At 42.9% G+C, this 12,080-nt stretch overlaps 1 protein-coding gene across 6 annotated transcripts in view; it reads right to left on the minus strand.

Annotated features, from left to right (window-relative positions):
* clip2 (CAP-GLY domain containing linker protein 2) overlaps positions 1–12,080 on the minus strand; it is a 56,736-nt gene that overhangs the window by 14,746 nt on the left and 29,910 nt on the right. For all 6 annotated transcript variants that reach the window (XM_029671547.2, XM_029671545.2, XM_029671550.2 and 3 more), the window contains 4 exons: positions 10,483–10,607; positions 5,958–6,171; positions 4,243–4,440; positions 2,118–2,221 (listed from right to left, as the gene is read on the minus strand). In XM_029671547.2, coding sequence (XP_029527407.1) covers positions 2,118–2,221; positions 4,243–4,440; positions 5,958–6,171; positions 10,483–10,607 — 641 coding nt within the window. The remainder of the gene's footprint in view (positions 1–2,117; positions 2,222–4,242; positions 4,441–5,957; positions 6,172–10,482; positions 10,608–12,080) is intronic.

A 12,080-nucleotide genomic window follows, 5' to 3' on the forward strand; every position in this document is an offset into this window, starting at 1 on the left:
CATATTTGAGTCCTGTGGAAATTGAATCCAATGACCTTGGCTTTGTTAGCACCACTCTTATCAACTGTGCCACAGGAACACACCTGGGTCAAATATATATGGTCAGTGCTTGAAGTGGAACAAAATAGGGTGACACCATTTTGGGTGACAGCACTCATATTAGAGCGAATGTTCTTTAAACGGTGCCGATACTCCAGCAGTAGAAAATTTGAGTCGGATTCAGTACTCTACAGGAAAGCATTGGCCCACTTCAAAAACTGCATACAGTATGTAAATGCAATCTCTTGATGTACACTTGATTGAGCATGACCAGTGCAATGGAACCAATGGAATAGTCCCCAAAGTAAAAAATCCTCCCACCTTGAAAACTGGACATGCTAAATCAAGCTCACTTCAAGTATATGAAAGATTTTTTCAATACTGTTTTTTTGGGGGGGGGGGGGGGCACGTGCTACGCCACAGCTTATAACTATGAGTTAAATATAACTATACTGAACAAAAATTTAAAGGCAACATGCAACAATTTTTTGTATTTTTATTTTAGCCTTATTTAACTAGGCAAGTCAGTTAAGAACAAATTCTTATTTTAAATGACGGCCTAGGAACAGTGGGTTAACTGCCTGTTCAGGGGTAGAGTGACAGATATGTACCTTTTCAGCTTGGGGATTTGAACTTGCAACCTTCCGGTTACTAGTCCAATGCTCTAACCACTAGGCTACCCTGTCGCCCCCATTTCTTCATATGAAGAAATCAGTCAATTTAAATACATTTATTAGGCCCTAATCTATGGATTTCATATGACTGGGAATGCGGATATGCACCTGTTGGTCACAGATACCTTAAAAAAAATGGGTCTCACGATGGGCCTCAGGATCTCGTCACGGTATTTCTGTGCATTCAAATTGCCATCGATAAAATGCAATTGTGTTGATTGTCTGTAGCTTATGTCTGCCCATACCATAACCCCACCGCCACCACAGGGCACTCTGTTCACAATGTTGACATCAGCAAACCGCTCACCCACATGATGCCATGCACGTGGTTTGCAGTTGGGAGGCCAGTTGGACATACTGCCAAATTCGCCAAATTTTCTAAAAACGATGTTGGAGGCGGCTTATGGTAGAGAAATGAACATTAAATTCTCTGGCAACAGCTCTGGTGGACATTCCTGCAGTCAGTATGCCAATTGCACGCTCCCTCAAAACTTGAGACATCTGTGGCATTGTGCTGTGTGACAAAACTGCACATTTTAGAATGGCCTTTTATTGTATCCAGCACAAGGGGCACTGTGTAATGATCATGCTATTTAATCAGCTTCTTGATATGCCACACCTGTCAGGTGGATGGATTATCTTGGCAAAAGAGAAATGCTCACTAGCAGGGATGTAAACAAATTTGTGCACAACATTTTAGAGAAATAAGCTTTTTGTGTATGTGGAACATTTCTGGGATATTTTATTTCAGCGAATAAAACATGGGAGCTAGACTTTACATGTTGCGTTTATATTTTTGTTCACTGTATAAGAAATCTAAGATGCTATGCATTTGGTTTGCTAACTTGCTAGCTAAGTGGCTAGATGTCAAGATCAAGCTTCTTGGTTCCAGCAAAGACATTCAATCCCCTCCTGGAGCAAGATTCCTGTTGACTAAACAGTTTTGTGCACAATCGGTAATACCGTTTACCGCGGTATGGTACAGAAACGGTATGAACATCTGGATAATGCCCAACCCTAGCGGCTAGCTAATAAACGGTTATGTCTTTCAAAAACAAGGCATATGACAATGAGCTAGAAATGTTCTTCTTAGTACCCCAAATGGATTCTGTTTTAGGGTGTAGGTGTGCAGAAGTTTTTAATCTACAGGTCACAGGAAGGTTTTTGCATTAGTTTCAATGGCCAAGATGTGAATAAGGTCTAAGGCAATAATAATATCCTGTTGTCATATTTTTATTTTATGACAACAGGATATTGAATAGGGATACCTATATTAAAATAGGATATTAAATTGCTCTGTGAAATGTAGTATTTATATATTTATGTGTCACATCTTGTTCACAAATGATTGCCCTAACAAGGCCAAACCAGCCAGATTACTCCATAGAAATCCCAACATTGTACCTTTTCTCTTCTTCGAGCTGATTGGCTAGCTCTACTTTGTCCTTCTGAGTGCTGGCCAACAGAGTTTTGACTTGATGGAGGTTGCTCTCCGTCTCTGTGACATACTGCAATCAGAGAAAACAAACAATATCAGTGATGAAGTGTACCATGCTATCACCGAGAGTGATTTGACAAGTTCTCAGTAAGTAGACACACACTTACCCCTACTAATTTAGGCCTGGTTCACATGTACAGTGACAGAAACATTGATTAAATGAATCATGTTTTCATTGTCAAGTTGAGTAGATTTCTTTGTCAAGTCTGTAGATTATACAATAAGGGTCGGTTTTCCGGGACAAGTTTAGTCCTGGACCAAAAAAGCCCTTTCAATGGAGAATTACTTGATGCAAATCCTCGGGCGAACAAGAGCACATTGGAGATGCTTTCTTGACAGGTAAGTAGCGCTGCGAGTCTGGCAAGCAACACTAAGTACAGTAACGACTAAGTGTGTGTGTGTGTGTGTGTGTGTGTTTGTGTGTGTGTGTGCCAAGGATTTACAGCACACACTACTACAATAGCATTCTTTCATTGGAGCATCACCATTGAGAATGCTTTTTAGCCCTGGACTATGTTTAATGCACAGCTTAATGTACAGTACACATTCATACTGTGTGTCTGACTGATATGTGAAAAATCTGTCTGTGGCCTTGAGCGAGGCACTTAACCCTAATTGCTGCCGTAAGTCATTCTGGATTTAAATTTAAATATGCACTTGCTTTTCTCTTATTGCAGTCAAGAGCCCAGCCATTGACTAATCAATATGGGCAGACTAATGGCAGACTAATTTAGGACTGAGCCACAGAGTGGGTGACAGCATGCAGTGACAGTTACAGCATGCATCTGAAATGGTACCCTATTCCCTTTGTAGTGCACTATGTAGGGGAAATGATGGCATTTCAAATACCCGTCACTGCACACAACATACTCGCACCCATAGGGCTCTGGTGTAACGTAATGCACTATATAGGGGATATGGGGCCTTTTGGAAGCAGCTACACTGTCATCACTGTACCATCGTTATCCCACATTCTGAACAAAAACTATCTTTGTCGGGCCAACCTACATTATATAACAACATGCTGGTCCCAGATCTCTTTGTGGTGTGCTGCCAATTCCTATGGCCAATGTGCAATAGCAGCTCAAACAGATCTGGAATCAGACTCAACATGCAGTGGCCCCTGGGAAGAGTAGCTGTTGTTGCTAATGTAACATCTAATGGGGATCTGAATAAACCAATAGACCAAATATTTTCCTTGTAAGGCAAAAAAAACATTCTTCCAGCGTTCTGTTTCACACAGTCATCACAGTTTTATTGTTTTTGTGAATCACGTACAAGAAAGGTTTGTGTGGCATGCTATTTAATGCTTTGCCATTGCCACTGTCTTGCTATGGTCTTTCTAGGGAAAAATATGAAGTTCTCTAAACTTTCTAGTGAAATAAATGCTAGTTTATTTCCTAGCCATGTGCCTTTGACACAGCATGGTGAGAGACATAAACTTTGGTATGGCTAGCTCAAGGCCAAGATCCTCTTTCTTACCGCTATAAACACTGTCACCTGATTGGTTGAGAGCACTGGACTTACTTGCCTTGGCCACATTCGTTTTGCATCGCGGGTGGGCGGAGTTTGCACATTTTAACCCGTTCCATTAGTGAACTCGCCAACCACCTAGGGCAATGCAAAACGAGTGTGCACCTTGTCTAGCAAAGAGACATCATGGAAGATAACATTCCACTTTGAATTGCTTCATGAATTTGAGGCTCGGGCTTGTTTATGAACGATGCAGATCTCCAGGCGAAGCATTATTCACAGGCTAGTACATCTAGTAAATGAGTCTAGTAAACAAGGCTAAGTACAGTATAGACAAAGTAAATGTGTATGTGTGTGTGTTGATTTATTTGCTTGCATGAGTGTGAACATGTTTGTATGTGTGTGTACTGTACATGTGTAAATGTGTACATGTGCATGCAGACATTCGTGCGTCAGTCAGTTCCAGGGATGTACAGCATTACACACCTGCTCCACTACACCAAACTATTTTCAGTCCATATAAATCCCAAACAGACTGGCACTCAGGCTACTGCCTACCTGCAAGTGCTGGGCCTTGAGGGCGTTGAGCTCCTTCTCTACCTCACAGATGTGGCTGGTGGCCTTGGCCACCTCGGCCCGCTCCAGGTCCCGCTCGGCCAGCAGCTGCTCGATGTGCTGCTGTTTCTCCTTCAGTGCCTCCTGCAGCGCAGTGGTGCCAGAGATCTTGCGGGCATAGCGCGACGACGTCTCCGTGAGCTATGGAGGGGGAGTGGGGAGGGAGGTGGTGGGGGAAGGAGATGGCAGAATGAGAGAATAATGGAGTGAGAGAAGGAAGAAGTGTGGAAAAACGTAGAGGAAGGGAGGCAGAGAAGTAGATAGGATTAGAGGAAATGTGTCTTGTAGCATTACACATGAACTAATAGATACATACTCAATTAAAAATACAAGGAAAAGGAGTGCTTACATTACCAAATCACATAAGTTATTTTATTCTGCATGGATCAGTGCTTTCATGATATGGTTGGATTATTATTTCATTTAGGTTGAGGGCTTTAATTAAGTCTTGGAGCATTAGAAAAACAAATTAGGAGAAAACTAAACATAAATACAGGTCTGGACCATGGGTGGGCAACATATGACACCATGCCGGATCCGGCCCACAAGCCAATAAAATGGTAGATGTCTGTGGATTCCTTTTTTTATAATATATATATATTTTTAAATTACATTATTTTGGATAAAAAAATGACTTGAAGTTGACTCTTGAAGGTCTAAAGCGAAATAGAAAGTATGTAGACATGATAATACATATATTTTCCCCACCCGCAAATTACTTTGATGAACCAAGTCCCGATATGATCCTCGAACCAGAATTGCCTACCCCCGGCCTAAACACGTGATTTGAACAGATCTGCATTGTCATCAAAATAGTATTTAGGGAGTAAGTGAAGAAGGGGACAGATGGAGGGCCAAACTGGGTCCCCCAGGGGCATGTTCACACACACACACCTGAGGCAACGAAAGGTATAGTGACAGTGTGACTACAGCAGACTGTTTGATGACAATAGAGAAGGTGTGTCTGTATTGTACATCAGCCCTAGGGCAAGCACTAAGATGACCGCCTGAGTGAGAGCATGCCAGACAGTTTTAATTAGATTGTCCTAATGCTGGCTGATGGGAAACAGTTAATTAACCCAATGTGCTACATGCACATCCTATGCCTACTCTTCCAAATATGTCACCTGACTGACAGGATGGGGAGGGGGTTCAGAGTACTCAGAGACCTTTACATAAATACTCATAAGATACCAATACTATCTCGCTGTTTCTCTTGTGTATGTATGTGCTGTTCCTCAATAGCCAACGTGTTTTTAGTATTCTATGTAATGTGTCTCTACTGCGTTCATCTGTGATTTATTTTCTCTTAACATCTTTCTCTTTGGCCAAATACCGTATGCATCTTGTTTCATGTATTGCATGTCTCCTTTGTCTTTCATGCAAACATCCCTCTTTGTCCTCTCTAAATATTTTTCTCTCTGTCTGTCTCTTCCTTTCAGTCTGTTTTTGTGTGTCAGATTTCTGAGGGTCTGCAAAAATGTGGAGAATGCAGTTAAACACTTGTCCTATAAAACACTTTGGGATCGTTGTCCTCTCTGATCAAGAACCTGGGAGAAGTGTTTAATGAATGTGCACATACAAGCCCATTAGACGTGCAGTTATAGTCATGAAAATACATTGGTGTGTGTGTGTATGCATGCATGTGTATCTCTCACCAGGCCAGTGCGGCTTGGCCGTCCGCCCACCGAGGAAGCCACAGAGCTAACAGAGCTGATGGATGAACTGCTGGGGCTGTGGGCTAGCGACGACACCCCCATGGCCATCCGCTTGCTCTTCTTAGCCTTGGCTGGGCTGGTGGAGGGGAAGCCGATGCGGATCACCTTGTGGATGGGTGCGAACAGGCCAAACCTGGGCGGACACTGGAAGTACCTGGGTTAGAGGAGAGGAGAAATCTCGGTACCAATTTATTTGGATAGTCCATCTGTAGACTATCAGTAACATTTCAACTAACTATCTACTAACCCTAACCTTAACCCTTAGTTTAACCATTATTCTAAACCTAGCTCTAACCGTAGGTAGGTAGTACACTTTTTGGAAAAATACCATTGGCAACACATACACTACCAGTCAAAAGTTTTAGAACACCTACTCATTCAAGGGGTTTTCTTAATTTTTTACTGTTGTCTAAATTGTAGAATAATAGTGAAGACACCAAAACTATGAAATAACACATATGGAATCATGTAGTAACCAAAAAAGTCTTAAACAATTCAAAATATTTGAGATTCTTCAAATAGCCACCCTTTGCCTTGATGACAGCTTTGCACACTCTTGGCATTTTCTCAACCAACTTCATGACGTAGTCACCTGGAATGTATTTCAATTAATAACAGGCGTGCCTTCTTAAAGGTTAATTTGTGGAATTTCTTTCCTTCTTATTGCGTTTGAGCCAATCAGTTGTATTGTGACAAGGTAGAGGGTATACAGAAGATAGCCCTATTTGGTAAAAGACCAAGTCCTTATTATGGACAGAACATCTCAAATAAGCAAAGAGAAATTACAGTCCATCATTACTTTAAGACATGAAGGTCAGTCAATACGGAACATTTCAAGAACTTTGAACGTTTCTTCAAGTGCAGTCACAAAAAACAAAGCGCTATGATGAAACTGGCTCTCATGAGGACCACCACAGGAATGGAAGACCCAGAGTTGCCTCTGCTGCAGAGGAAAAGTTCATTAGAGCTACCAGCCTGAGAAATTGCAGCCCAAATAAATGCTTCACAGAGTTCAAGTAACAGACACATCTCAACATCAACTGTTCAGATGAGACTGTGTGAATCAGACCTTCTTGGTCGAATTGCTGCAAAGAAACCACTACTAAAGGACACCAATAATAAGAAGAGACTTGCTTGGGCCAAGAAACACCAGAAATGGACATTAGACCGGTGAAAATGTGTCCTTTGGTCTGGATTCCAAATGGGAGATTTTTGGTTCCAACCGCCGTGTCATTGTGAGACGCGGTGTGGGTGAACAGATGATCTTTGCATGTGTATTTCCCAACGTAAAGCATGGAGGAGGAGGTGTTATGGTGTGGGGGTGCTTTGCTGGTGACACTGTCTGGGATTTATTTAGAATTCAAGGCACACTTAACCAGCATGGCTACCACAGCATTCTGCAGCGATACGCCATCCCATCTGGTTTAGGCTATTATTTGTTTTTCAACAGGACAATGACCCAACACACCTCCCGGCTGTGTAAGTGCTATTTTACCAAGAAGGAGAGTGATGGAGTGCTGCATCAGATGATCTGGCCTCCACAATCCCCTGACCTCAACCAAATTGAGATGGTTTGGGATGAGTCTGACCACAGAGTGAAGGAAAAGCAGCCAACAAGAGCCTAGCATATGTAGGAACTCCTTCCAGACTGTTGGAAACGCATTCCAGGTGAAGCTGGTTGAGAGAATGCCAAGAGTGAGCAAAGCTGTCATCAAGGCAAAGGGTGCCTATTTGAAGAATCTCAAATATGAAATATATTTTGATTTGTTTAACACTTTTTTGGTTACGACATGACTCCATATGTGTTATTTCATAGTTTTGATGTAGTCACTATTATTTTACAATGTAGAAAATAGTAAAAATAAAGAAAAACCCTTGAATGAGTAGGTGTTCTAAAACTTTTGACCGGTAGTGTATTACTAAAATGTAAACTTGTGTACTTGCTACGTCTCGACCACTACCTCCGGAGGTAGCGCACGACACTTGCCCGACAGTTGCCCCCCTTGAAGCAGGGTAGTGTAAACAGAATTGTCTAGTTGAGCCAACAGCCCCACAGTAAAAATGGTAATAGCAGAGCAATGTTTTTGAAACATTTGAAATGTATAGACATTTTCCTAATATTTGAGACTTGTTTTATTAAGTTTTTACCTGAAATTGCAGTTACAGCCTGATATATTCTGAAATTGTTGCAGTAACTGCCGGCTGCACTGAGCCACATAAAACTATGGAATCCCATCCCCATCACCAAAAACATGTCAAATGATCATACAAATAGTAATATTATGTGGTGATTTCAGAGGTGGCACGACAGGTCCCAGAGAGGTGGCACGACAGGTCCCAGAGAGGTGGCACGACAGGTCCCAGTGAGGTGGCACGACAGGTCCCAGAGAGGTGGCACGACAGGTCCCAGAGAGGTGGCACGACAGGTCCCAGAGAGGTGGCACGACAGGTCCCAGAGAGGTGGCACGACAGGTCCCAGAGAGGTGGCACGACAGGTCCCAGAGAGGTGGCACGACAGGTCCCAGAGAGGTGGCACGACAGGTCCCAGAGAGGTGGCACGACAGGTCCCAGAGAGGTGGCACGACAGGTCCCAGTGAGGTGGCACGTCAGGTCCCAGAGAGGTGGCACGACAGGTCCCAGAGAGGTGGCACGACAGGTCCCAGAGAGGTGGCACGACAGGTCCCAGTGAGGTGGCACGACAGGTCCCAGAGAGGTGGCACGACAGGTCCCAGAGAGGTGGCACGACAGGTCCCAGAGTGGTGGCACGACAGGTCCCAGAGAGGTGGCACGACAGGTCCCAGAGAGGTGGCACGACAGGTCCCAGTGAGGTGGCACGACAGGTCCCAGTGAGGTGGCACGACAGGTCCCAGAGAAGTGGGGGGGAATTATTTTCCTGGGGCCCAGACTTTTTCCTGATCTGGTAGTAGGCTAACCTGACCAACTCTGGATCCTAGTGGTAGCGTATGACATTGTAATAAATCAGCTGTAAAAAAAAAAAGATTATACGGGCTATGATGGGAACAGATTATTTTTCTAATCAGGTCATATGGTAAAAAAAAAAAAATAAGTCCTGGAAAAACTCCTGGCCCTAGGGAGGATGAAAAATCAGAACCCTTTACACAGACAAAGAGACAAAAACTGCAATTGGACAAAAACGAACAGGTTTCAGCTTGCTGTATGCAGGCTTGCATCGTGTAGGCCTTTCCATTTGTAATTACAAATATTCTCATACAGTATGTCATCATGTTTGTGTTGATTGATTCATTCCAGTCAATCATTTTGGATTAAAAAGGCCTAGGTAGCCTAGCCACCCGAAGTATGAATATAAACCAAATTTGATCAAATTCTAATTTTCTCAGAACACAAATAAATGTGGCCTATTTTACGCTATAAATATATAGCTTAGGCTATAAAAACATGACATTTTCCCTGGCTGAGATGTGAGTAAAGCGCATACTGTAGGCTTCTCTAGGCTACCTGCAGCTGTGGTTGTTATCAGTAGGCTACCGTTGATCAGACTGAAGCACAGACTAACTGTGCATGTTGACAAATCATGAGGCTTAAATTTTTTAATGTTTTTGCAGCGGGTATGGGTTACCATATAAAACAGCTTGTTGTGGTGAATTCACTTGTACCGTATTGTGGCATTTATAATATACTACTGTAAAATGCGTTGCAATGTGATTTGTGACAAGTCATGTCTAGTCGTTGTCGAGTATTCCCTTACATCAACAGGTATTTTATTAGAAATCAGTCACTTTGAGGGCAGAAACCATGCTTCTGGTTAAGTGAGTTGCAATATTTGCAGTGGTAAAATCTTTCAAAAGCAGGTTTCAATAAATCAAATATGAAAGTGGAGGGAACTGGAGCATGGTTCCGCTAGTTTATGCCTTCACAGCTACTGTTCCATCTCAAAACAGAATGTGACATTCATTTTGTAATTAGAAGAAGAGTGAAGCCATATTCTGTTTGCACGGCGATTCATGTTTTCACCATTTTGAAAATAATTCCATTTAATATTGTGTTACAGAGGGGAGCGCCTAGCTCTAATCGTCTACCATACAGAGGAATTGCACCTAAAATTAGAACGATGCCGTCTTGTCTGACACTAAACCACACATAATTGATTTTTGTTTGAAGACACTACTAAGCCAACAGCTAGATCTGCCAGACAGGTGTATGTGTGTGGGGGGGTTTGTGTGTGTGCATGTGAGTGTGTGTGTGTGTGTAGGACAGTAAAGGAGAGAGTGAGAGACAGAAAAATAGAAATAAAGAATGAAAGAGAACGATAAAGGGGGAATAGAGGAGGAATACAGAGAGAGCTTACTGCAGAGATCCAGCAAGAGAATGAGAGAGTGCAACATGCAAGGGATTTAAATCAAGCAGGGGAGGGAGATAAAGAGAGATAGACATAGAGAAAAAGAGGGAGAGAGAGAGAGAGAGATGGGTGACAGATGCTGTATACCTGGTTCCAGCCACTGCACCGTCGTTCTTCCCCAGGGGCTCGTCCAACTCCACACCGCACCACTCACCCTTGGCAAAGTCAGTCTCCCCCACGTAGCGCACCACTCCTGTCTTAGTGCCCCCCACCTGACAAGACAAAGGAGCATGGTGAACAAGTGCAACATCTTGGTAATGATCATGTCCAAAATACACTGCATAGTAAGAGAAAATATAGAAAAACTGCAAATGCGGTTGTCACAACTTCCGCTGAAGTTGGTGCCTCTTCTTGTTCGGGCGGCGTTCGGCGGTCGTCGTCACCGGCTTTCTAGCTGCCACCGATCTACGTTTCTTTTCCCATTTGTTTTGTCTTGATTGTACACACCTGGTTCCCATTACGTTATAATTGATTCCCTATTTAACCCTCTAGTTCCCACATGGTTTTGTGCGTGTCTGTTCTTTGTGTAGTGTTCAAGACTTCTGTGAGCTGGTGTGTTTGCCCTGCGTGGATATATTATTTGTTTCTTTTCGAGTAAAGTACGTATTTTACTCAGTTCTATGTCCTGCGCCTGATTCCGTTCTACCCGCTGCACATTGACACTTGACAGCGGTGTACTTGAGGTTGTCTTTCTTTTTCATTTTGCTTGTTTGTTTTTGGCATGTGGCCCCCAAATGTTGTATAGTTTTAAAAAAGTATTATAGTGCGCAACATACTTTTCCTTCTTCTCATAAGCAACTGCGGTAAAGATTACAGGTTTAAAAATAAGGTATGTATACCACACAAAAGGTAACAATAACTAATAGGCTACTTTCAGTGACAATGGAGTCTTGCCATTTTAGGTGGAAGTGGAGTGTTATGCATAAATACTGTATCCCATAGTGACACTAAAGGACATCAACACTTAAGGGTGAAATCAGACAGGCATCTTAGTGTTGCGAGGGGAGACTTCGGTGTTGACAACTCGGAGGTGACAATGGAGCGCATGACTGGAAAAGCTGACATGGCCTACATTCGGGTGCCTGAAAAGAGGTCACAGCCAGTTACGCTAGTGCGATCAGACAGACTGAGGGATAGACAGAGAGCAGGTTCAGGGGGTTTGAGAAACACAAAGACCACCATGCTACTTTGGGGGTGATCAGTCTCGGCTCAGTGCTGAGTCTCTCCCATGCCGTAACACAAATGACTTCACCTCTAAATGATGCATTGAACGCACCACCACCAAGGGATGCAAATGCAGTAACAGTTACAAAATATTGCAGCTGAGAATGGAAATGGCCAGTGTTTAGACATGATAATCTGAAAACATAAACCCTACTGCTTTATCATTTCTTTCAATTACATTTTCAATAAATTTGTAATTAGACAACCTCAACATGCCTTCAGACTGAGTCATCTCTTCCCCATCTCTGCCCAGGAGGGTCAGGAGCAGGAATGGATAGAAGAACAGGAAAGATGATAAAGAAACATATTCACGGATTCCCTAGGATCACATTTCTCAAGTAAACCGCCCAACCCTGATTACCCAAAACAATAACCTAACAAACAACCAACAATCATTGTCCTAGAGGCCAAACAATGACATCTATGCCAGCGAGTATCTCTTACTCAAAGCCCTGCAAGGA

Source organism: Oncorhynchus nerka, linkage group LG10 (assembly GCF_034236695.1).
Source record: "Oncorhynchus nerka isolate Pitt River linkage group LG10, Oner_Uvic_2.0, whole genome shotgun sequence".
NCBI classification, from domain to species: Eukaryota; Metazoa; Chordata; class Actinopteri; order Salmoniformes; family Salmonidae; genus Oncorhynchus; species Oncorhynchus nerka.